The 27907-nt window shown below is 40.5% G+C and overlaps 1 protein-coding gene across 2 annotated transcripts in view; it reads right to left on the bottom strand.

Annotated features, from left to right (window-relative positions):
• Positions 1–16454: 16454 nt before the first annotated feature.
• Positions 16455–27907, bottom strand: part of klhl13 (kelch-like family member 13) — a 76965-nt gene continuing 65512 nt past the window's right edge. The window contains exons 6-7 of one of the 2 annotated variants that reach the window (XM_034178553.1): positions 27783–27896; positions 16455–17497 (exon numbers count right to left, since the gene is read on the bottom strand). In XM_034178553.1, coding sequence (XP_034034444.1) covers positions 17010–17497; positions 27783–27896 — 602 coding nt within the window. In that variant the 3' untranslated portion in view covers positions 16455–17009. The remainder of the gene's footprint in view (positions 17498–27782; positions 27897–27907) is intronic. The other variant, XM_034178554.1, reaches the window with a different exon arrangement.

Here is a 27907-nt window from a genome sequence, read left to right as displayed (position 1 = left end):
CATTTCGGCGCTGGAGAGCGCGCCGTCCTTCACCTCGCCAGACAAACGCACATTTATGTTGTACACCAATTATTGCATGGGAGAAAAATAAAATTGTTTTGTTTTTGGAACCGCTTTCTGGTTATTTAGCGCTGGGTTCAGTCAGACGTAGGTCCGCTCCTCAACCCGCGTCTGCACATAACAAAAAAGCTTCTGTACTTTTCATTGTCAAGGAGGCACTGGACCATATCCCAGCTTGCACTGGTTTGAAGGAAGAGAGGCAGGTTTGACAGAGTGCAAGTCCGTCTCCTCTCCACTCCACATGCAGGAAACCAACACATTGAAATGGACCTAGAACAAACTGGGAAGTGCATCTCTTTGGCGCAGTCTATGAAGATGAACCGAATTACTTTCAGTTGTCCAGCTCCTGTTTGTAACTGAACCTTCAAAAAGAGGGTCTGGATCAAAGTATGTCCGTCGACTGTGAGGTGTCAGTAACCGAAACTTTGATTTCTTAGTTGCTGCAAATGTTTTTGTTGTAGAAAAAGCTTGACTTCTTCACAAAGTACCACATGATTTAAAACAAAAACAACTCATATGCATCACCATTTCCAGATCACAGTACCCTGTGATGGTCCCAACAGAACACTACGCATTTCACCCATAATTATAATAATAGTAATAATAATGATATATTTTTACTTATAGAGCACTTTAAGCAGAAAAATGTGAAAAACACTGAACATAATAAAACAGAATAAACACAGCTCATGTAATAATCAAATACATATGACCGACTCCTGCGTAGGAGGTGTCATTGGGAGTGAGTCTCGAACCAAATCAGAAGTTTATTTGTTTCTGACACTGGAAGCTACTTCCAGAAAGGGCAGCTAAGCTTATGGAATCAGAACTGGGCTCCAAGCTGACAGCGCACCTGTCTAACAACCTTGTATGAGGATTAGCTGCACAAAAAGTGCAGAAATTTCAACAGTACTTCCACAATTTATACAACAGCTTTGTCGGAAGTCTTGCGCAGTAGTCTAATTCTGACTTGGTCCAGGTCAATTCAGGTTTCAACCTTCCTGTACCGCACAGAACATATACTGTAGATATTTAACATTTACAAGCTGAGCTCAGGTGGGCTATGATTTTAATAATACCCCTTCTCAGAGTGTTTGCACCATGGGAGCTACAGACTCCAGTATTTATTTATATGGTGCATCGAAAAGTATTCATAGCGCTTCACTTTTTTCACATTTTTTCATGTTACAGCCTTATTCCAAAATGGATGAAATTCTTTTATACCTCAAAATGCTACACACAGTACCCCATAATGACATTGTAAAACTTTTTTTTTTTAGATTCTTGCAAATTTATTAAAAAAAAAAAAAACAACTAAGAAATCACATGTACACATTCATAGCCTTTGCCATGAAGCTCAAAACTGAGCTCAGGTGTATCCCATTTCCACTGATCATCCTTGAGATGTTTCTACACCATAACTGGAGTCCACCTCGGAAAATTCAGTTGATTAGGCATCATTTGGAAAGGCACAGACCTGTTTATATTTAATGTCCGACAGTTGACAATGACAACACAACTGTCAACAACTCAACACAACAACTCAGAGCACAAACCAAGCATGAAGTCAAAGGAATGGTCTGCAGTCCTCTGAGACAGGATTGTCACGAGGCACAAATCTGGTGCCTTTGTTGGAGCTCTGAATGAGCTCCAGCATTCCTATGTAGCGTGATGAGAACTTCCAAGAGGACAATCATCTCTGCAGTAATCCACCAATCAGGACTGGATGGTAGAGTGGCCAGACGGAAGCCACTCTTCAGCAAGAGGCACATGGGAGCCCACCTGGAGTTTCCCAAAAGGCACCTGAAAGACTCTCAGATGAGGAGAAACAAAATTCTCTGGTCTGATGAGATAAAGATTGAACTCTTTGGTGTGAATGCCAGGTGTCATGTTTGAAGGAAACCAGGCACCATCCCGACAGTGAAGCATGGTGGTGGCAGGAGACTAGTCAGGATTGAGGGAAAGATGAATGCAGCAATGTACAGAGACATGAAAATCTTCTCCAGAGCGCTCTTGATCTCAGACCGGGGTGATGGTTCATCTTTCAGCAGGACAATGAGCCTAAGCACACAGCCAAATATCAAAGATGTGGCTTCAGAACAACTCTGTGAATGTCCTTGAGTGGCCCAGCCAGAGCCCAGACCTGACTCTGATTGAACATCTCTGGAGAGATCTGAAAATGGCTGTGAACTGATCCAACCTGATGGAGCTTGAGAGGTGCTGCAAAGAGGAATGGGCAAAACTGCCCAGAGATAGGTGCGCCAAGCTTGTGGCATCATATTTAAGAAGACTTGAGGCTGTAATTGCTGTCAAAGGTGCATCAACACAATATTGAGCAAAGGGTGTCAATACTTATGTACACATTATTTCATAGTTTGTTTTAATAAATTAGCAAAAATTTCAAGAAAAAAGTTTTTTCATGTCATTATGAGGTGTTGTGAGTACAATTTGACAGGAAAAAAAAAATTAATTTACTCCATTTTGGAATAAGGCTGCAACATGTGGGAGGTGTGGTATAGTGGTTAAGCAGTGGGCTTGAGACCAGAGGATCCTCAGTTCAAACCCCAGTCTGCCTGGAAAAAACATTAAGGGTCCTTGGGCAAGGTCCTTAACCCCAATTTGTTCTCGGTGTGCAGTGAGAGCCTTGAATGGCAGCACACTGACATCTGAGTGTCAGTGTGAATGCAAAGCATTACTGTTAAGTGCTTTGAGCTTCTGATATACAACCCCAATTCCAATGAATGTGGGACGTTGTGTAAAATGTAAATAAAAACAGAATTCAATGATTTGCAAATCCTCTTCAACCTATATTCAATTGAGTACACCACAAAGACAAGATATTTAATGTTCAAACTGATAAACTTTATTGTTTTTGTGCAAATATTTGCTCATTTTGAAATGGATGCCTGCAACACATTTCAAAAAAAGCTGGGACACTGGTATGTTTACCACTGTGTTACATCACCTTTCCTTCTAACAACACTCAGTAAGCGTTTGGGAACTGAGGACACTAATTGTTGAAGCTTTGCAGGTGGAATTCTTTCCCATTCTTGCTTGATGTACGACTTCAGTTGTTCAACACTCCGGGGTTTCCATTTTCAATGGGTGACAGGTCTGGACTGCAGGCAGGCCAGTCTAGTGCCCACACTCTTTTACTACGAAGCCACACTGTTGTAACACGTGCAGAAATGTGGCTTGGCATTGTCTTGCTGAAATGAGCAGGGACGTCCCTGAAAAAGACGTTGCTTGGATGGCAGCATGTGTTGTTCCAAAACCTGGATGTATCTTTCAGCATTGATGGTGCCATCACAGATGTGTAAGTTGCCCATGCCATGGACACTAACACACCCCCATACCATCACAGATGCTGGCTTTTGAACTTTGCACTGGTAACAATCTGGATGGTCTTTTTCCTCTTTTGTTCGGAGGGCACAACGTCCATGATTTCCAAAAACAATTTGAAATGTGGACTCATCAGACCACAGCACACTTTTCCACTTTGCGTCTGTCCATTTCAAATGAGCTCGGGCCCAGAGAAGGCGGCGGCCTTTCTGGATGTTGTTGATGTATGGCTTTTGCTTTGCATGGTAGAGTTTTAACTTGCACTTGTAGATGTAGCGACAAACTGTGTTAACTGACAATGGTTTTCTGAAGTGTTCCTGAGCCCACACGGTAAGATCCTTTACACAATGATGCCAGTTTTTAATGTAGTGCCGCCTGAGGGACCGAAGGTCACAGGCATCTAATGTTGGTTTTCGGTCTTGCCGCTTACGTGTAGAAAGTTCTCCAGATTCTCTGAATCTTCTGATTATATTATGGACTGTAGATGATGGAATCCCTAAATTCCTTGCAATTGAACATTGAGAAATATTGTTCTTAATCTATTGGACTATTTTTTTCACGCAGTTGTTCACAAAGTGGTGATCCTCGCCCCATCTTTGCTTGTGAACGACTGAGCCTTTTGGGGGTGTGCCTTTTATACCCAATCATGACACTCACCTGTTTCCAATTAACCTGTTCACCTATGGAATGTTCTAAACAGGTGTTCTTTGAGCATTCATCAACTTTCCTTGTCTTTTGTTGCCCCTGTCCCAGCTTTTTTGAAATGTGTTGTAGGCATTCATTTCAAAATGAGCAAATATTGGCACAAAAACAAAAAAGTCTATCAGTTTGAACATAAAATATCTTGTCTTTGTGGTGTATTCAATTGAATATAGGTTGAAGAGGATTTGCAAATCATTGTATTCTGTTTTTATTTACATTTCACACAACGTCCCAACTTCACTGGAATTGGGGTTGTAGATGGAAAAGCGCTATATAAAAATGCAGTCCAGTCCATAACAGAATGTAGAAAAAGTAAAGCTATGAATGCTTTCTAGATGCACTGTACATCCTATCAAGATCTGAGGATTACAGAGAATTCTAAATTGTAGAATTCTTATTCTAAACTGTAGAACTAGAATTAAAAGTATGTGATAATTTGGGCCTCTCAGGGTATCAGTGTTGACACACACCACTGCCGATCCTATAATGCATTGCTTCCGATACTTTTTACATCATACTTTATAAAGAGTAATAAATAAATAAATACATTTGAAATACTCAAAAACTTGAATGAGATAATTGCTTCACAATATACGTCATTCTGAAAAACAACAAACTATTGCTTTAATCATTCTTTTAAAAAATGCATCAAACATTTAAAAAATAACGGGGGAGCTCAAAATAATAACTTCTGCAGCCTTCTGAACAATAAGTGAAAGTACAGTTTCAGAAAATGGATAAGACCTTAAAAATTGATTCAGTAAATAATTCACTGTTTTGAAGTAGTAAAATGAAACATTTGTTTGCATTCATGAAAAGCAGTGAAACAATTGCTGATTGGTGGCTTTAGGCTTTTATTTGATTTAATTATTTATAGAATAGAATAGGTCTTTACTGTCACTGTAAAACATTGCCAACCAATATCATACTGTGAAAGGCAGTTCAGCAGCTCTTTCAGTGATGATACATAAAATACAGAAGAAGAATAGTGCTATACAAAATAAGAACAGATAAATGAGCAGCATAAAAATGGATGACCGACAAAAGATTGGTGGGACAACAGGAATCGTGGTAATTGTGCAAATGCATTTTAAAGCTAATTTCAACTGCCTACTACATACTTGTTGATTCACAAGTACACAGTACCAAGAACAATAATCATTAAAAAAAACAAAAAAAAAACATAAGAATTACTCTCCTGGGGGAGGACACTAATGCAAATATGAAAAATTTGTAGAACAATTAAAAAAATAAAGAGCTATATGCAACTAAACTACACAATTATATAGACTTAAAAAACAAAAAAAAAAACAAAACCCCCCAAATAATGAAAATTTTATAAATTTTGTGTTATGTGAGTGGTAAGAATTCACTTTTTTTTATCCAACGCAGTCTAAATAATATATCATGAGTGATATTGAAAACTAGGGGCACTGTCAGGCCAGATCAGTCAGAGAATGTGAGAAACTGAGTCTGAAAAGACAGGATTTTAAATTAAACATATTACTTTTCTGGTGGAGCTTAAATGCCTGGGGGGGGGGGGGGCAACAGCCCCATCTTAATGCAGCTAATACAACTTCTGAAAACACCTCACAGTTTCAAAATGCACAAAACTCTATGATGGCACCACCTAGTGGATTGTTAGACTCCTGAAAAGCCAAAGGAACCAAAGTAATACCTTGTTCGTGCATCAAGGGTCTCCAGCTGGTTCAGAACGCTTAACTAGGACAAGAAAGTTTGATCACATTACTCCAGTTGTGTGTTTCCTTGCTGGTGAGGTCTGACTTTAAGGTTTTGTTTGTAACATATAAAATTCTTCATACACCATATTTACCTGGTTGTGCTGTCCTTTCTCGGGATCTAAATTGCTGTGTGTTCAGAGGGTGAAGAAGTCACCTGGCAACTCCTTTTCTTTGCCAGTTGTGATAAGACGGTCTGATTCTGTGGATTTATTCAAATAAGATTGAAGACTTATCCATTTTCTGTTTCTTAAAATTGACACTGATTTAGTGATTTGTTCTTGTACTCCCGTTTTAATTGCTTGAATTGTATTTTATGAATTTTATTGTTGTTTTATCACATTTGTACTTCATTGCTGTTAGTTGTAATCAAATCTCTTGTATGTTTGATTGCTTTCTGTTAATGTCTGTATTCTTGTGGTTGCCATAATGAACTGGGTCTGGTGTCGCAGACCGAAAGGCCCCCACTAAAAAACGGTCCGCCCTGCCTTCACAACGCATGCGTCATTAGCCACGGTTCACCGATTATCACCTTGTTTGTGCTTAACAGGGCCTCATTTCTGCTTAAAACTGACTTTAGAATGATTTAAGAGGTTTTACCTTGTCATCTGATGGTTAATAATCCCATTAATCCATTTGATCACTTTGGGTGAAGAGACTGTCTCAGATCTCCGAAATGATGCATGCACAGTGGAGGCAGGGCGGACCGTTCGGTCTATGACACCGGTCTTTTTGGGTACTGCCCTTGAGACGCATCTTGGCCCTTGAGATGCATCTTGAAATGACCTGTGTTGTGATTTAGTGCTATACAAATGAATCAAATTGAATAAATAAAATCTCCACTAAAACTCTTCAAGGTGACCAACTTTCCTGAGGCCAAAGGTCAAGGTCAAATTTGAGAAAAAACTGTCCAGAAATACATTTAAAATAAGTATTATGTATGTAGCAGTTGATGTTCAATGTACAACCCCAATGAAGTTGGGACATTGTGTAAAATGTAAATAAAAACAGAATACAATGATTTGCAAAGCCTCTTCAACCTATACTCAATTGAATATGCCACAAAGACAAGATATTTAATGTTCAAACTGATAAACTTTATTGTTTTTGTGCAAATATTTGCTCATTTTTAAATGGATGCCTGCAACACATTTCAAAAAAGTTGGGAATTTAGGGATTCCATCATCTGCAGTCCATAATATAATCAGAAGATTCAGAGAATCTGGAGAACTTTCTACACGTAAGCGGCAAGACCAAAAACCAACATTAAATGCCTGTGACCTTCGATCCCTCAGGCAGCACTGCATTAAAAACTGACATCATTGTGTAAAGGATCTTACTGTGTGGGCTCAGGAAAACTTCAGAAAATGACTGTCAGTTAACACAGTTCGTCGCTACGTCTACAAGTGCAATTTAAAACTCTACCATGCAAAGCGAAAGCCATCAACAACATCCAGAAACACAGCCACCTGCTCTGGGCCTGAGCTCATTTGAAATGAACAGATGCAAAGTGGAAAAGTGTGCTGTGGTCTAATGAGTCCACATTTCAAATTGTTTTTGGAAATTATGGATGTCGTGTCCTCCAGACTAAAGAGGAAAAAGACCATCCAGATTGTTACCAGCGCAAAGTTCAAAAGCCAGCATCTGTGATGGTATGGGGGTGTGTTAGTGCCCATGGCATGGGCAACTTACACATCTGTGATGGCAACATCAATGCTGAAACTTCACTGGAATTGGGGTTGTAACTGAAAGTTATGAGGTAAAGTCTAGGACTTGAGCTTGGACAGATGTTGAACATTGAATCCTCGTTAACCCGTCCAGTTTCACTGGGAAAAAAAACAAACAAAAAAACCCCCACTACATCTGGGCCAGGAACAGGCAGAGGAACAGAGGAATTAAGGACAGATTATTCAGGACACAGTCACAGAGGGACAGAACGCTCGACAGGAGACCAAGGACTCGACCTTTTCTGAATACTCATTGCAGGCCAGAAACAAGGGCAGAAAGTCTGAAAACGTTTCCTGAGAACTAAAGCGTCATCTACATAGAGCTTTAGACTGGGTTCAAAAATAAACAAATTAACAGTAATAACAGCAGGATCAGCTGGATGTGTGCCAGCCAGCAGGATCAATCGTCATTAACACCATCACGCACGTAGCTAGGACAGCGGGGATCTCTGAAGGCTTTCATCATGGCGGAAGGTGAATTGCAGCATTCCCCCCACCCCAGTGTAAACACACCAGTCTTGAAAATCTGGGTCATTTTCACCGTCTGACGTGCAAAGATGTGCCGCACTCGTGTGCCAAAAGTCAGGCTGCAATCATCTGTTATGAAATCCTTCAAGAATCTCAGGTAGGAAAGCGGTGGGGAGGAGTAGGGAAGGCTCTAATTTCTTGTTCCGGCTCTCTCTGTTTTATTGCTGATGCCTCACTGTTCATTAAAAATCCAGCCCTGCAGTCTTCAGGATGCACACAGTGCCACATCATGTAATATTGACATTGGCTCATGCAAACGCCAGGAAAGAGTGTGGCAGGAATTACTGGATGTAGAACAAGTGCAGCGCCGCCAGAGATTAAGGATATTTTCAGTTTTTCCTGTTATAAAAATAATGTTTCAAATCCGCCTTCACAGTACTGTATAGCCTGATGGAAAGACAAAAATACTGACAAAAACAGCGGTGGTAAAAGCTCAGGGTTGGCAAGAACTGTGAAATCCATACGCTGCTGCAAATTTGCCACACTTTTAAGTTGGTGCAATTACACACTAAAAAAGGCTGCATTTCAAAGCTTTGGATTTTATAGGGCAGTCAGAAAGCACATACTGTCACCGAGGTCAACCATCATTTCCACATCAGGATTAACAACATTATTACATATTTCAAACATTAGAATGTTTGTAACTTCATCTGGGAAACACCTATGCACCCCAACAATCATCCAGATCTCCAAGCGGGTGACCCCAAAAGTACTCTCCCCCTCCCCCAGGGTTTATGTGTTGGTTGCTCAGTATGTATTAATGTCTCTTAGGAACCTAATGCCAGCCATTACTGTAGATCATACTAGAAGTAAGTGAATGACTAGTACGGACACAATTTGGATGTGGGTGATTCTTTAACTACGGGCACTATTGGCCTTGTAAATGTAATTTCCACCACACCATTGCCTTACAATATAAAGCGCCTTGGGGCAACTGTTTGTTGTGATTTGGCGCTATATACATGTGCTCTGATGTCACTGTTTATCTCCATAGAAACTACCCAAACAATCTTTCATACAAACTGTTTAAAGGGACATTACAGTGTTGTGGTGGAAATTACGGCAATAGTGTAGGACAACTACATTTTGTTTAAAAAAATCACAACAGTTGTATGACATTGAATACCCCAATTACGTTTTGATTATTTTACTGATATTTTATTCAGAGATATTTTAAAACATTAGAAAAAAAAGTTTCTTTACCATTCATTTTTATCATTGAAGATCAAAAGTCTGGGTGTGGGACAAGCACAAAACGGCAATATTTGCATATAATGATGCTGAAAAAAGGTGAAAAAGTCATCACAGACTACTAGAACAAATTTCTTAACACAGTTTCATTGTAAAGATAACTATAAAAGTGTGAAATTTCCCCTTTTTTCTGTTTTTCATACAATATGATCAAAGGACATAAGTGCCCGTAGTCTAAGAATCACAAATGTACTATGCCACCACTACCTTCCCTGTCATTAAAGGTGTGTTTACACATAAGCAAGACGTGTTACGAATGTAATTTTTCTGTCATTCGTGACACATTCCTGACATTCTTAATGTGACTTAATGCATCTGAATAGGTTTCTTAATAGTGCGTGTTGGTGCATGATATTCTTGATATTTGTGGAGCATGTTTTTGCCTGTCAAAAAATCTTCCACGAATGTCACACACCACCCTCATTTCGTCTCACGCCGTGGAGGTCGCAACTGAGCGTATTGATCGTCTTGATGAGTAGTGATCCTTAATAGAACGTGACAACGTTCGTAGTGGTTCTTGTGATGGTTCTCGGAGCCCAAACTGTCACGGGTTATTACGAAGTGACACGGAAACTGTCAAGTTTTGACACGACTTGTAACACGGCGTCACATTTCACTGCGCGCCACGACAAATCAGTTTTCTGTCACATGCGCACAATTAAACTCGGCTCCAAATGTCGTTCCACAGTTTCTGCTGAAGCTCCTCAGGACGCTCCTGCAGGTATTCCACCTGCTGTTGTAACCGATGAGCGGGAGAACGAGTCTGAGCCAGAGGAGCGAAAGGAGACTCACATGCAGCCAGACATCTCTGCACCTCCTCCAGTCCGGCGGAGGAAGAAGCGCGCGCACAATTAAAACCTGCTGCACCGCATTCAGTTTGATTGCTGACACCAAGTCGGCTAAAAGTCTCATTTCAGTGCTCTTCAGCTCTTCCTGGATGCTGCTAAGTTTTTATATGCAACTACTTCTCTGAGTTTTCTCTGGCATTTCTTCTTCAGTTATTTGTCTCCAGCTGCATCATGGGATAGGGTACTGTATTCCGTTTGCACACTATGGAGGTAGTAGATCAACCAGGTAACATTCGACTACTGGTAAAAGCCTACCGAGTATTCACATATCCTATGGATTGAGACATGCTGCTTTTTGCCTACTATGTAGTAAGCTAGTATGAGTATTCAGACATAGCAACAGGGTGGCATACATGTCTGTGAGAAGGATCTGGCTGCACAAAGTGGAGCTTCATTCAATTTCCAATACACACTTATTCGGCTTAAGGATCATATGGGAGCTGGAGCCTATCCCAGTGGTCACTAGGCAAGAGGTGAAGTACTACACTCTGTACAGGCCACCACTCTGTCGCAGGACCACACACAGACAGACACATCCGGAGCTACGGTCAATTTAAAGTTTGCACTTCATCTAACATACGTCTTTGAACATCAGAGAAAGCCGGAGCACCAGGAGGGAACCCAAGCAAACATGGGCAGAACTTGCAAACTCCACACAGAAAGGACCAGGTTGGACCTTCTCGTTGTGAAGCAACAGTGCTAACCACTAAACCACCATGCTGCCCTAAATCAGAATTATGATTTACATTAATAAATTACCCTGTTCTCCCATCAAAGGGCCCAGGGCTCTCCACGTGAAATTCTGTCTGAAGAGGGGGTGGGCTGATGCACGAGCATGGCCAACATCATGTACATCAGAATGCCAATTTCAATCAAATGTCTACTTTCATCACAAATAACTCATGGAGTGGGTCCATTTTTGTCATTTTCTCATTCATTAAATGTATTCCATGTAATTTGATTTGAGGTAAGTGTTTAACCAATTTTCTTCAGAAAGTGGGGGTGGGGCTGATGCTTGGCTCTGGGCCCTCCAACAAACTAACAGGGTATATTAATTGTAATAAATCAAAATTTTGACTAAAAATTGAGAAAAAATATTAACATAATTAAATATTTCCAAATTAGAATTATAGAACACCAAGTTTAAATTTAGATTTTTAAAGTCATAACTAAACTATGAGATACTAAGTCAAAACGTTGACCTGTTAATCTAGTTATGGCCAATTAAACTATAATTTCAATATTTCATCACATAATTTTGACTTTTAAAGATGAATTTTCAATTTAGTGTCTCAAAATTTTAACTTTTGCTTTTACAATTCATTCTATATTTCATAGCTTTCTTAACCTCCTCTGATGGAAATAAGTTTTGGCAGGATAGTGCAGCAGATAATGGAAACAATCTTTCAAATGCACCAAACTTGGCACAAATACTCCTTACTCTTTTGAAAAAGCAGGCAGGTCACTTGACTCTTCAACAGACAGCCAGGTAGGGGTCAATGACAACTTGCACAGGGGTCAAAATTTAAAAATGCTTCAGTCATATTAAAAACTATACCATATAATTTGATCAAACATATTCCAAAAAGGTATAGTTTGTACCATCTATGACTCAAAAATGGTGACAGGATGGTGATGGTGCAAACTGTTCCTTTTTAAAACCATATTAACTCAATCAGTAATTTGCATCACATTTCATTTTAGCTTTTGACCCCTATACAAACTGAAATTGACCTTTGTCACCATTTTTGCTGTTTTTCTTTTTTTTAACCTCATATCATTCAGTCATAGATAGTCCAAACTATACCTTTTTGGAATCGTTATGATCAGGCAAATAATGTGGTATAGTTTTCAATATGACTGGAGCGTTTTTAAATTTTGACCCCCTGTAATTCATTGACCCCTACCTGGCTGCCTATTGAAAATTCAAGTGGCCTATCTGTTTTTTTAATAGTGTCTAAGGAATATTTGTCCCAAATTTGGTGGTTGTATCGCCATTTGAAAGATTCCTCTAAATATTATCTGCTGCACTGGGAAGCACAAAACAGGAACCATGCCCACCAAAAAGTGCAAAAGCTGTTCAGCTCAACTTTTCAAAACACAGGGTACCCAAACACAACATGCAAAATATACAGTAGTGTTCAGAATAATAGTAGTGCTATGTGACTAAAAGATGAATCCAGGTTTTGAGTATGTTTCTTATTGTTACCTGGGAAACAAGGTACCAGTAGATTCTCACAAATCCAACAAGACCAAGCATTCATGATATACACACTCTTAAGGCTATGAAATTGGGCTATTAGTAAAAAAAAACATAGAAAAGGGGGTGTTCACAATAATAGTAGTGTGGCATTCAGTCAGTGAGTTCGTCAATTTTGTGGAACAAACAGGTGTGAAATAGGTGTCCCCTATTTAAGGATGAAGCCAGCACCTGTTGAACATGCGTTTCTCTTTGAAAGCCTGAGGAAAATGGGACGTTCAAGACATTGTTCACAAGAACAGCGTAGTTTGATTAAAAAGTTGATTGGAGAGGGGAAAACTTATACGCAGGTGCAAAAAATTATAGGCTGTTCATCTACAATGATCTCCAATGCTGTAAAATGGACAAAAAACCAGAGACGCGTGGAAGAAAACGGAAAACAGCCATCAAAATGGATAGAAGAATAACCAGAATGGCAAAGGCTCACCCATTGATCAGCTCCAGGATGATCAAAGACAGTCTGGAGTTACCTGTAAGTGCTGTGACAGAAGATGCCTGTGTGAAGCTAATTTATTTGCAAGAATCCCCCGCAAAGTCCCTCTCTTAAATAAAATACATGTGCAGAAGAGGTTACAATTTGCCAAAGAACACATCAACTGGCCAAAAGAGAAATGGAGGAATATTTTGTGGACTGATGACAGTAAAATTGTTCTTTTTGGGTCCAAGGGCCGCAGACAGTTTGTGAGACGACCCCCAAACACTGAATTCAAGCCACAGTTCACAGTGAAGACAGTGAAGCATGGTGGTGCAAGCATCATGATATGGGCATGTTTCTCCTACTATGGTGTTGGGCCTATATATCGCATACCAGGTATCATGGATCAGTTTGGATATGTCAAAATACTTGAAGAGGTCATGTTGCCTTATGCTGAAGAGGACATGCCCTTGAAATGGGTGTTTCAACAAGACAATGACCCCAAGCACACTAGTAAACGAGCAAAATCTTGGTTCCAAACCAACTAAATTAATGTTTTGGAGTGGCCTGCCCAATCCCCGGACCTAAATCCAATTGAGAACTTGTGGGATGACATCAAAAAAGCTGTTTCTGAAGCAAAACCAAGAAATGTGAATGAATTGTGGAACGTTGTTAAAGAATCTTGGAGTGGAATAACAGCTGAAAGGTGCCACAAGTTGGTTGACTCCATGCCTCGCAGATGTGAAGAAATCATGAAAAACTGTGGTTATACAACTAAATACTAGTTTAGTGATTCACAGGATTGCTAAAAAAGCAGTTTGAACATAATAGTTTTGAGTTTGTTGCATCAACAGCAGATGCTCCTATTATTGTGAACACCCTTTTCTACTTTTTTTTTTTTTTTTTTACTAATAGCCCAATTTCATAGCCTTAAGAGTGTGCATATCATGAATGCTTGGTCTTGTTGGATTTGTGAGAATCTACTGGTACCTTGTTTCCCATGTAACAATAAAAAACATACTCAAAACCTGTATTAATCTTTTTAGTCACATAGCACTACTATTATTCTGAACACTACTGTAAGATGCAGAATAAATTCACCTGATGACTACACAAAGCCTTTGTTCTTGCAAAGAGCATGAAGCAAATGTCACGGACACCATATGCTGCCATTAAGGCTTTAATCGGAGCGCAGCAGGTGGGCAACACCACCATCTGTTTCTGCGCCACGAGGAGAGCTGACAGTTCCCCCTTAATTTTGGGCAACCGTTAAGTGCTTGAACTATTTTCTGACCAACACCAGCACAGATGGGAACAAACGTCTGCCCACAGATCAACCCGATAGCTTCCACTTGACCATAAATAAACCTTGAAACAGAATTCATTCTACAGAATGCAGTTAAACTAGAAAGGCACTCAAGAATGTTCTGGTTCTCAGTATTTCTGTTTAGTATCTGTGAAACTATGGTGATAAAACAATAGCCATTAATTTATCATGGGAACATAAAAAAAGACACTTCAACTTCTCATATTTTCTGGACCTGTGTGATAAATTTTTTGATTTCAAACTTGCTTGTTTGTGGCTGAATTAGTTTTTCCACCAGAACACATATTACTTTAGATTTTGGTATGTTAATTTTCTGACCTTTCACATTTTTCTTTGCTTATAATACTCAGAATGAAAAAAAAAAAAAAATGACAGAGGGAGGTTGTTGTGAGAATAGTCATACATTCCCACCTGGAGTCTGGTATGTCATCTCTCTGCAGAATCTCAGCTGGGACAAAATAAGCATGAGTCAGTTTGTCACTCCATGAAGTTGGGCGCCCGCATTCTACCATCAGACAGATGTTTGTAAAAGTGTCAGTGCCGTCACTATGTTCCACACTAATATTCCTACAACACATTCACATCCGGCTGTTCCACTTTTGAGTCCCATGATGCAAAGTGAGACAATAACTGAGGATGTAGTTGCCATTTAAAATTGACTTAAATTTTCTTGGTTATGCCACTATATCTAAATCAACCCCAAATGTTAAATGGTGTTTGACTAAACCAGACCAAACCTTCAAACTTAGTAACCCTGTGAACACTGCCACATCTTGACATGTCATTTCAATTACATTCAGTCTGTTGTCATTACCCATAAAGCAACATATTGCTACACAATGGTGCATGTATACAAAATCACTGTTAAGACTTCCAGTTTGTATTTGCTTCCAAGTGGATTCACATTTTTAATGCTCATATTCCTGACCTTTCAGGAATGATGGTTATCCACAGGTCGCCAAAGCTTTGGGGACTGTCAGCAAGGCTAACTGTAACTGTCAGCAACTGTCATTCAAAACATTTTTGCTCCAACACACACACACAATACACAAATAAGATAGTAAAAAAAGCACACAGCCAGAGTGGAACTCTTCCAACAATTCCCCCTACCAGATACGGGGGTGGGGGAAGGAATCGATTCAGAACGCACTGTGTTGTCAACTTACTTTTTTTTTTTTTTTTTTTAAAAGATCATCACAATAACAGCATTAATACGCGACAATTTTTGCATAGCAGTGCCTGGCTAATGGGCTTTATTTTGTAATTATTCTGAGTGTTTGTTTACGTTACTTTTATAAGCGTTACTCAAAGTCTGCTGTCATGGCAGAGCGCAAAAATTTCAGGAATATGACTGTTCCACAGCTGAAAAAAATCTTCTCACTTGTAAGGGTCATTTCCTGCAGTGAAAGCTGGTGAATCTCACGGAAAAAGCCTCACAAGTTTATCCAATTTTGGAGAAGCGTGACCATGAAGAGACCGAGAGAAAGGAATGGCAGGTGACAGTGGTGGACGGTTCTGTTCGTGATCTCAACCGGAGAGCTGTTACATGGACACGGGAATTAAACGGCTACCGGCAGTTTGTGTTAACGATGTGTATGCTTACCAACTTACTGACTGTGGATGGACAAATGAACGTATCAAGCAACACAAACGTGATGATGACTATTGGATGTTTTCTGAGCGCCATGGAACTTTTAAGTATTGAATGGGGACAACTGTTTAAATACCAAACGGTGTGAAACCAGAGCAGCGCCAGACAGCAGAAAGATCTTCTACATGGCTGCTGTGTGTGATACGGTTATGTTTAAGGGTATGTATTTATTACTACTTTGTTTGTGCTTACCCAATCTTTAGACATATTTGATGTTTTGTTAAGATAGAATTCTCAATACACCACAAGTTACAAAGGAGCCAGAAATACGTTCATTGGCCAACCTGAAAATTCAAGCAAAACTTACACCTCCTATGGGGGTACCTAAGCACCTATATGCGGCAGGGAGAATTCTGCGCACATGCACTGCTGCATAGCAATATTTTGCATTGTAGGTAATGACAAGAGACTAAACTGTGATATAGAAAGCCAAAATTACAATCACTGTCCAAATACTGAACCTCACAATCTGTAGACAAGAAATTCAAATCAAATGGTCTAAACTGTCCTTCAACAGACAGGGTTCAGTATTTTAGCTCCACAGGCCTGCTGAAAATTGTACCAAACCACTGTAGTCTGCACTCAGTAATGACAGCAATGCTCATCTTTTCTCAAAATCAAGTTTATTAAATTTAGAAAACAACATTTTGTTAACAGTTTCAGAGCAACAGCAGGAAAGAAGTGAAACTGCAAGAGATGGAGATGGGGCCTGGGCCAACCCCTGAGTTAAAAACCAGTTGTTTTGGATCCCTATTCTTCTGCTCTCTGGGGTTATCTGCTGCTAACCTGGCATAGACTAGAAGACAGTCGGTGTGGTACTCGACTTAATCAAACGAGACGTAAGAAAACTTCAGACATCAGGTAGAAAAGTTGATTCATAAAGTCAAGTTTTCAAGTCAAGGTTTTTCCTGCCAAACTATACCGAATATGCAACATTAACATGTAATCAGGTTGCAGGATTTTAATCGGTATGTAGGTTTATTCGCCTCGGGAGGGAGTTCTGCACAGTCATAGGGAAGGTGGACTCGGAGACTTTTAGGTACAGTACAGATGTAGTCCAGAGAGGAAGTGCAAACAATGTCTAAGGTATGCTTGTTAGGTTGGGAGTGTGGGGGATAATGGGGGAATGAGCAAAGTGGGCCCCCCCCCCCTTTGCTCATCAAGGTGCTGAGAGAGGTGACTCTCTGGAGGGCGAGCCTGAGATATCATCAGGGGGAAAGACTGTGAGTGTGCAGGCTCTGATTCCACCCAGCGACTCGGGTAAGTCAAACACTTTGTGCCACTCGTCTTTCTCGGGGTCGTATTTCTGTACTATTTCCACCATGCACCGATTGTTCCACGAGTAGCCTCCCACCACATAGATTTTATTCTCAAACACGGCCACGCCCACGTCGCTCTGACCTCGCAACATGGCGGCAATAGGTGTCCATAAGTCCAGGGCAGGGGAATAATATTCGCAGCTCAGCACGTCGTCATAGTCACTGGTGCCTCTGAAGTGGTTCCCCCCGATCACGTAAAGCTTGTCGCCCACTGTGCACATGCAGTGGAGGCCACGCACTGTGGTCATGGGTGCCTTCTGAGTCCATTTATCCGAATCTGGGTCAAAGCACATCAGCTCCTTCTGAAAAGTGTCATGAGTAATTCCTCCTGCAGGATCAAAAGCAAGAAAAACAAGTCAGCTTTGGCACGGATCATTTAAATGAGGAGAACAGCGCTGCACATAAATGTCAATTAGACAGACTGGTAATCCGAACTGGATTTAACCGGGCCGAGCTGAACCCAGATCACAGTAAACACAACTGGGGGAAAAAGTGATCATTCAGTGCATCACCATTATGGTTCATCTTCTACTCATTTCTGAAACCTTTAAAGGCATAGTGTGTCAGATTTAATGTCACCTAGTGGCGATGTTGCAGATTACATTATTCTGTCACTGGCCATAATTCAGTTTGCCTTCACATTTTTGATTCTTTGGTAGAAGGATTCATGCTCCCTTGTCTTCTCTTGCAATAAGCAATATGTATGCTCCTCTATTTCAGAAAAATGAGGGCTCTCAAAATTGTTAGCCTGGCAACATGGAGGCCTTAATGGAGGGGTGGGGGTGGGGGGTGGGAAACTATGGCAATCCCACATAGCTACGAGGGTCTTAGTCAAAGCACATAAAAACACAGATTCTTTGTTGCAGGCAATTATGCATTAATGAACAGATGGCTACAAATGCCATTTTCCATTCCTACTAATAAACACCCCTGAATCCTACATATTGTAGCTTTACATAAAAATAAAATACGGAGAACAATCTGTAACCTTACAAAACACTGGCATTAGTGTTTGCTCCACAATGTGAAAAAACACACTTATGAGTCTGCAGTTCAGCGAGAGAGAGAGAGAGAGAGAGAGAGAGAGGAAAAAAAACTGCCACGCGTTCACATACATGTGCACGCCGACTGTAGACAGTACAATGCGCATGTACACACAAAGCAGAGGAAAAATGAGAAGGGGGGGGCGGAAACAGGACATGTCTACAGGGAAGGCTTAAAATAACGAGGAACACAATCCCAGCATGCATTTGGGCAGAAGCCAGCCGCCAGCCCCCCCAGGCAGAGTGACTAGGAGCAAATGCAGTGAAGATTTGCAGCGCATAGTGAATTGAGGCAGCAGCGCTTTCCTGCTGCTGCCCAGTGATTGTGTGCGTCGCTCACTGTGGAGGCCAAAGCTCTTTATTCAGCTGCCATGACTCAGGTCTGTGATGCTGCACCGCCCGAGCTGATCAAATGCAAAGATAGTCTGTTTTCTTTATGCAAGCACTCCGCAGGGCGAGTGAAATACTAAAATACTGACAAGAGAGTATAAGAAGCTGTACAACGTCCTTGTTATTCCTCTCAAGAGACACTGATGCCATTTCAGTTTAGTTCAGGTTTTTTATTTTTTCCCTTTCCTGGTACAATAATATCCCATTAGAATCCTTACACCTAAATATGTCATTAACAATACAACAAACGGTGCTAACATAATAAAAGCCTTTCCGCAGGATCTGGAGCCAGTGCTGGACCTAAAGTGCAAACTGTTCACAGTATTTATACTATCAAAACAACTTGTACTTTCTTGCAAATATCAGTTCCTGTGCAGCATTTTCAGATCCAGAAACTTGGCTTGGAGCTTCGAAACTGTACCGTCACAAGCCAACAAGAAGGAGGTGCGTCACTTTGAAACCAAAAACAGTAGCTACATCAACTCACAGCAATTTGTCTGTTCAACCAATGCAGCAGGTGGTTGAACAGACAAACACATTCATGACAGCATGACACAAGACAGAAAACCAAAACTTCATAAAGTCTTGGTCCATGAGCTCACAGATAATTAAGAGATAACATAAGAGAGACTTTTTGTCATTGTAATAACCACAAAACTTCGTTGGTGACAACCACTCAGTAGCAGCAATTATTAAATATGAAAACAGAATAAATAAAGATAAAATACAAGAGCAATAAGGTGGATAAGACAACAATGGACATATTATTTGCAGCGTAAACTGAGATGTAGAAACTGCACTGCCCATTCAGTTGCAAGTTTGTTGATTTTGTTTTGTTTTTAACTTGCTTTGATGGTTCTGTTATTTATATTTGGAAAAACAAAATACTGCATTACCATCTATGACCACAACACAAGTGGCATTACAAGCTGCTCCTGTATACTAATCTATACTGTGATTCACACTCCTGAGCAGAAGCTGGTGGTAACATTAAGATGGATGCCAACCACAGTAAAACATGAAGAAATGAAGATCTGAATGAGAAGAACATACTGGGTCTTAGACAAATGGTAAGCTCTAGCCTTCCAAAATGAGGCATAGGCAATGGAAGAAAAAGTTACAGTTCTTTGACTGGCCACTTGGCGCTGGCTCAAAAAAGAAGCAGGTTCCCACAGAAGCTCATGTTAAAATGCCCAATTTTAGAGCAGAAATCAACATGTTTAAATCCTGGGACAAAACACTATGTTGCTTCCTATAGCAAGTTTTTCCTTCCATAACTGTATGGGGTGATTTTTTTTCTAGCTCCTTAGTTACATATTTTGGGGCATGGTCACTTTGAGTGACAGCTAGTGATGCTGCTGTCAGCTGAGCTCTGGTCACTCAGAGGTCACTAGCTGCAGCTAGTAGTTGTTTGGAGGACCCTGTCTGTACTCCTCAGCATTTTATTACAAATATCTGTCATGATTTTTGTTGTGTGGTTAATTGTCCTAACAGATCATCTAAGACATCTGTGCTCCATTATTTCTGCCAAGCAAAAGTGTCATGTCACTTAATTTTGTATGATAAAGGCGTTAGCACTTTTAACAGCTGTCAGTAACTTGATGTTCAGTCCAGTTACTCTATGATTACTGAGAAAATAATTTTATATCCCCAAACCAAAACCGCATGTTACGAAAACTACCATCCACTTACTCACATCAATTACTAAAATGAAAAATGGGGGGATCAGGGGTCATGTTCACTAGAAACTGCACATTACCATTAGGAGTCTTAATTTACACTAAAAGTTCATCTTAAAGCAGCAGCGAGTAACATCTAAGAACAGGTGATCTCTATAAAGGCGTATCGTCGACCCCGTTGCTATGGATTAGGTCAAACTTCTTATTCTGTCCACTGTGACTGAAGCAACACTTGCATTTGTATTACCTGGGTACATAAAATCTAGCTTTTACTAAAAACTTTGATGACTTTGTTTGGGTGGATTAGCGCTACTAAAAAAAAAAAAAAAAAGATGAAGTAGAAAAACGGGGCTCTCATTATTTTCCTAAAATGCCTCATTGATTAAGTGTGTCTAGACTTGAGCTCCAGTATCGCTTTGAATGATCTGTGTTTTGCTATGAACAAAGACATAAAATCCCCCAAGGAAGCACTGTTAAAGAAATAACCAAGCTACACTTTGGATTGATTAAGCGTTCGTTCCATAAGGTGACTTGGAACACTTTGTACATCACTCTGTAGAGTGAGTTCTTGTATGGATTGAGAAAGCAATGGAAATTTCTTCTGTGCTTCTTTTCACTTTATTTTTCAGAGCCAAAGCAAAAACTAAAGTGCTTTTCAATTATTTTCCCAAATCAGGTACAAAATTCTATGGTTCTTTGCCCTCTCTGATAAAAATTATTCTCTTAAAAAGTAAGACTGGTTTGGTTGATTTCAAAGCCTACTAGCACTTTAGATTTAACCAATTATAATTACAAGATATAAGAATAATTTCAATCAAAACTTTTAAATTATTTCTACTGTCTTTCAAATAACATTCTTGTCACTGGAACAAATGTCATTTTAATTTATTCACATTACATCTACGTTCGATATCAACAATCTAGTTGGAGATTTCAGCCAAACACAGCAGCTGTGACCAACTTAATCGTTTTTTCCTCACAGCCCATACAACTTTTTAATTCATTAACATGGTGAAATTTGTAAATTAACAGGAATATTTTAATTGTAAGCTCTCACAAATCTTAAATAAGCAACTCAGTTAATGAACTGTAAATGAGTTATTTTGGTCTCTTCAAGGTGAGGTCTTCAGAGATGCAGCAATCTTTCAGAGAGCCACAAAAATTCCTTTGCAGTTCACACACTGGAAGCAAACATTTCACACCATCTTTTCTAAACACTGATTTGTGCTTTCATGTCAAAAGGATTTTATCCAGTCTGTAGTGTATATCCACAAACACAGGTGTAATACACAGTTGATATACACATTTAGCATTTTACAGAGTGCAGCAGAGCAGCAAAGAGTAGAGCTATTCACATAGCAACAGCTGGATGCCATGTTGGTACTTTTTTCCTTCTGAGCATTCAGGGAGCAAACATGCACAAAAAAGCCTAGATTAAATTACGGAATTTTTTATACTAGAGTGCCAAGGGCCCTGTGGGTTACCGGCTCAATTAAAGTCCAAGGCAAAATGGCCATTTCAGGCGTAAAATGGCTGCCATTTCCAAACAAACAAATTTAAGCAAATAATTTTGGTGTTAGCATTTTTATTCGTAAGCTTAAGTTTGGGTTGTGTTTTTCTTTTCTCCTCTTCCCGGGGTTTGATGGGACGGTCCCCTGGGGAGGGGGGGGTGTTTTGGTTGTTTATGTTTGTCTTTTTTGTTTTATGACTAATCAGACTGTGAACATGGTTGGACAAAGGCTGACCGCACAGGTTCAAGAACTCCTGGCCACACCTGTGCTAATTGACTGATAGAAACAAGGGCAAAGATGCAGCCAGAGGAGAAGACATCAACCGTTCTGTTAGATGAAGATTCTGTTGGAAGATGAATGCGGATACGGTTTCCAGCCATGGTCCCTGGAGGGGGGTGTTTCTCCTGGGCCAGGTTTGTGTGGTCGCCGGGAGGCTTCCCGTGAGGGTGGGGGGGGCCTGGCTGCCTTTTTGTTTCTGTCTTTTGTCCTGTCTTTTGTTTTTCCTTCCAGGTGGCTTGCATTTGGGACTGAGTGGCTGTGTAGCTGAGTTTATCAGGACCTCACCCTGATCACCTGAGGCTGATCACCTGCGGCTCGTCAGGACTCACAGCTGTGGTGCATCTACATGGATTGGAACATGGTGGCATTTAAGACTGGAGTACACAGTGTGTATTTGCCAGAGACTCGACCTTGTAACCAGACGGGTGAGATCGTCGTCTCGGGAGCCATCTCATCATCAGTGGATGCAGAGAACGTCCAGGTTTGATGCATGGTCTGTGAAAGAGGAGGGGGTGAGGTCTCACGCTCGTCAGCACACTTCCTGAGACTCGGTTTGTCGCGGCCACCTGGGGGGTGTCGGCGGGGTCCTTGGGTCCGGGTTGGTTCTGGCTCCAGACCGTTGGCGCTGCTGGGAGCGCACCGCAAAACCACCATGCCAGACCGCGCACTTTTTTCACAGCACTGTTATGTTCATTAAACTCTGTTATCCTTTGTACCGTGCTCTGCTTATTTTATACTGGGTCCTTCAAACGCTGGTCGGTTCTCCGGGCTGCGTCCGACACATAACAAAAACTGCCTTAAAGTGCTCAAAATGGCTATTTTCGGCATATAAATGACAACCATTTCCAAACGAATGAATCTACAAATATGATTTTTAAACGGGAACAATGTCAGTGACCCATATTATACCTTTGCCAAATTAGGAAAAAAAATTCCCAGACAGTATTTGAGATATTGCAATAAACGGATGCCTACGATGCCCCGACATGACATAGGGTTAGCGGGCCCATCAGCCAGTAACCTAACAAAAAGTGTTCACCTGCTTTTCATAAACAAGGCTTGTACTTCATAGCAGAAATAACAGTTTACAAAGAAGGTGCCAGTAGTATATCATGCACGAAGCATAATAGCATCCAAGATAAAGTTAGCATTTTAATAAAAGAGCACAATCCAAACATAAGGGGCTGCACCCACCCCCCTAATATGGTGGTTTAGAAAAAAATACAAACAATACATTCATAAAATTTTAAACAATGCTGGAGTGAAAAACACCTTCAGAGAATTATTAAGTTATTCCCCAAAACACATCAGACAGCTGACAAATCTTCCAACTTCTTTTCTATCAAGTAGCAGAATGGTCTGACAAAAAGCCTTCAAGGGTGAATTTGAATATTTTACAGGATGGGAAGAAAACCAAAATGCATAACATCCTTCACTAATGACAATTTGCAGCCTTCTGTAGTCACAGGTAGTGAGATTTAAATTTGAAACAATTTTTTTTAGGATCACAATGTATAATCGTCACATTTTAGTTTCATGACATATGTGCCTACTTGCATATCTGAGAAAGGTCCCGAATTAGACTCCCATATAATTTTCACACAGACAGACTACAATCTTTCAGACCAGTTGTGGACCAGAGGTAGCGAGATGGTACTGCTTCAGTAATCTGTGCCTGATTTCTGCCACGCCACTTGAGCTGTGAAGGTCTGTGGGTGGAGTGCATCTGGCAGGTTCATCCAGCTGACAAAATACCTTGAGACAGTGCCGCAGCGCAGCTGGAGAATGTGATCTAATTGGACTGGCAGACAGACAAAGAACTGCAGTTTAGCATGGGTCACCTTGCACGGCAAGACGTGACCCCTGACACTGTAGGGACCTCAGAGAATTCTCACGTGGGCAACAGTTTATTACTGCTTTTTCACTAAATGAACTGCAGGATAATAAAACCAAACGAAAACAACAGTAACAGCCAGGTGTATTCACAGTACAACAAACTGGATGAAATATAATCCTCTAAAAAACACCTGACAACGCAGGATACAGAAATTCACAGCCGTATCCACAGAACTGCATGACCAGCTCTATCCTTTTATAGTGAAATGCAAATCCTTCTCACAAGTAGATTTAGCTTCCACAGGTGTAAAGGCTGCTGGAACATATCACAGGAACATGAAAACACAAGAAAGCAAAGCCATCAGAATAATGGCAACAAATACTATGCACTGCTGGCTCTGCTAAATAATTCAGTCTGTGTGGCTTCAAATACACCCGGTTTCTCAATGCAGTATGAGGATATTTAAATGCATCACAGTAATCTGTCTTGAAGAAGGTGATGGCTTTCTGGCCTTGTTCCACATGCAAACACACAGATTCTTTTTCCTGCACTGTCAAGCAAGAAAATGCAACTGAACACTTTTGATGGCTGCACATTTCCATTTGAATAGATGTCCAGTGACTTTAGGAGGCAGTATGAGCTCCTGGATAATACTGTTTCTGCACTGATGTGGCATTTTTAAAACATAAAAAAACAAAAACAAAAACTGAAACAGGAGCGATTAGCTTTGTTTCATGTTTATAAGTGTAGCGGCTTACTCTGTGCTGTGTTTTTACTTGTCCCACAATCTCTGGCATGGGAGGCGGATGCTTTGACCAGTTGGCCAAAAACCCGGGCGTGGCCTGAGTGACCAGAGCATGCTTTGGCTGTTGGGGGAGTGAGGCCTATTGACTATCACATGCACAGCAACACCTGCTAGCCTCCGTCACATGAGCAAAGTGTTCAGGTTCTGTGTTACAGAAAGGTGCTGGATCTCAAAGACCAGGAGGAATTAATGCAGGTGGTTCCTTCATATGCAGGCTTCCATCTGCTTGACTCCATCCTCACACCACCACCCCTCCCTTTCCTTTGTATCCTCACTTTGGATTAGTCATGCCAACAAAGTAGGGCTCATCTCCAAAACGTAGAATGTGCTTTCTAGCCTATGAACTGAACAAGGATAGAGACGACGCCTAAAAGAGCATGTATTGACCGCCAAAGGCTCAAGCTCAGTATCTGCTCTGTGCTTCGTGGCTGCAAGGTACTGACAGCACCCGCGTGCACAGACGCATAAGTGCAAGTCTGTGAGCGTTCCATATAAACACACGGCTTACGAAACACTGCTGGTGTGAAACAAACTGTCACTGGGTCTCTGACAAGAATGTAAAACCCTGAACAGTTATATCTCACCATTTGCTCAAAAACAGACAGGCACACTTAAATAGATACACAAGTACACAAAATCAAAAAGTTCTTCCCAAACTTTAGCTATAAATCTGTACAAAGACCAATTGTATAATGAGTGTGCATGCACAAGGCTCTACAGCATTTACAGAAACCTTTATCAGCCATTTCTGTATCTCATCAATGTCTGCTCCATCAATCTTGTAATGACAATTTTTTCTTGAATCTGGGGACATTTTCAAAGAGCTTCACAACATTTAGACTTGTTGAATGTGACAGAGACATTTTCACTCCGGTGTCAGACGCACCACTAAACAAATTTATTTCCTATATTTTATGGCATATAAAATCACACTAGAGTATTGGTCACATCTGTCATGAATAGGAAAAACACAAATATATATAACACGCACCGGTCTAAGTCACGCTTATTTTTGAAATATGAATTGTGAAACAGTTTCAAGCAACAAGAAGCAAAATGAATCGGCACATCATTATATATATATATATATATATATATATATATATATATATATATATAAAACATACTGTGTTAGGAAGCAGAAGCTAATCACCTAATTAATGTTATTACAGGAGATACAAAACTCAAGTCACTGCTCCTTGTTGCCACTAAACAGAGGATCATAGGTGAGGTAAATGTGCAATAACTCAGCACATTATTTATAATGCTAAGACTGCATTCGCAAGCAAAGGATAACGAGCCAATTAACATTACTATACATGGCACGAGTAAAATGCTTGAGGTAAAGAAGAAATACAATAAAAAATGTGAAAACTCAGTGCATTATATATTTCTTATGCAAACACTGCGTTCGTGAGCAGAAGCTAACAAGGTAATTAACGTTATTGTTAGAGACACATAAGTAAACTGCTTCTTGTCGCCACTGAAATGAGGATCACAGATGAGATAAAGGAAAAGAAATCCCACTGATAAAATACAGCTGGAAAGACAGACTGTGCTATAAACTAATGATTGATGCGTATCAATGAAAATAAGGACCTCTTACAACAGAAATATCCAGCTCCGAAAGTTGGCATTTAAGTAGAATTAAATGATTTCATAAATGCCGCCATTGACACAATTTTAACAATCAGAAAAAAAAAAAAAAACCCTGGATCGCTTGTGGCACTGCTATGACGTGGCATGGGCACAGAAAGCCATGGCAAACACATGCTGATGTAAAAGTTCTCTCTCCCTCTCTCTTCGTTGCTCTTTCTCTCTCCCTCGATCGCAATTTTCCTGCTGAGCAAACACAAAGCCTTTCAACTGTAAAATAAATTAAATTTCTAAATGTATCATCAGTGGTGCTCACGGGAGTAACTCTGGAGAAACACTGAAGGATTTTGGTGGTTTTCAGTGGAGAGCGTTCAGTGGAGAGAAAGTGGATCTCTGTTTGGCTGTCCTCAGCTGCGCTCAGAGCTGCTGTGAAAAGGTTTCACATCACAGTCTCGGGACGCAGAAGCAGCTGATTTTCAGTAACAATTCAGTTAATTTTTCGTAAAATCTGTGCTCTGCGGCACAGACCATTTGAACCTGAGAGCCGGGCGGAAATTTGCCGTTACCAGTGGATTAAAACTTGTCCCTGGTGCGGTGAATGAAAAACAGCTCGCCTTCAGTGCAGAAACCTCCCACTCCCCCTCCTCTCCTCCTGTTCAGCAGTAAACAGCAGAGAGCAGGCAGCGTGAGAGAGGTTTTATAGACATGGTTTCTCTCCAGTATCGGAAAATCCCGCAGGTTGGTTCGGGAAATTCCAATCTGTGAATTACGTCTGTATTGAACCAGATACTGATCCAGGATCCAGGATGTTGATTGCCGCTTACATGCTTTGCCCCTTCTATTCTGAAGAGCGACACTGACACAGTTGTGAACCTCTGTGCCCATGTGACATCACACATTGGTGTTATAGGAGCCGGCATGGCCGCCTGCTGGTGGCTTTAGAACAGCGATACAAAAACACTCAAACTTAACATAAATGATCACATATGCCTACAACTTGGCATATGGGCAATAATAAATGTCAGTGTTTTTTTTCCTATAAATGTGCAATGTAAACGTGTGACAACTTTTGTAAAACATTTGTCGACGATACCGTATTTGCATGGCGGAGAGCTTTGGGTATTTTGTGCAAAATTCTGCCTGAAAAGGGGGGGTGGGCTGATGCACACATTGCGGTGACTATATACTGAGATGATATATCGTGCACCCCAATGTACAATATATGCAGGATAGGAAGGATGTCTGGTGATGTCCAAGCGGCCAATCACAGAGTAGTTCTGAGTAGTAGTTGTGGTAATGGACAATCAATGGATTCTTGGTTTAAAAAGAACAAAAACATCACTTTAAAAAAAAAAACAAAAAAACCATAAAATCATGTTCTTTACTTTTTCAACTGTAGTAACAACAAATTTATTATTAATTTTTAAAAATTGTAAAATTAAACCAAGGCATTAAATTCCACAAACCACTTACCTGAAATATACATATAACCGCCATAGACCGTCCCAGCGTGACCATAATGTGGTTCATTCATTTTGGCAACATATGTCCATTCATTCGTTCTGGGGTTGTAGCACTCCACAGTAGCTTGAAGAAAG

This window comes from Thalassophryne amazonica, chromosome 9 (genome assembly GCF_902500255.1).
Source record: "Thalassophryne amazonica chromosome 9, fThaAma1.1, whole genome shotgun sequence".
Lineage (NCBI taxonomy): Eukaryota > Metazoa > Chordata > Actinopteri > Batrachoidiformes > Batrachoididae > Thalassophryne > Thalassophryne amazonica.
The sequence above is the reverse complement of the archived record's forward strand: the minus strand, read 5'-3'. Positions and strand labels throughout refer to the sequence as shown.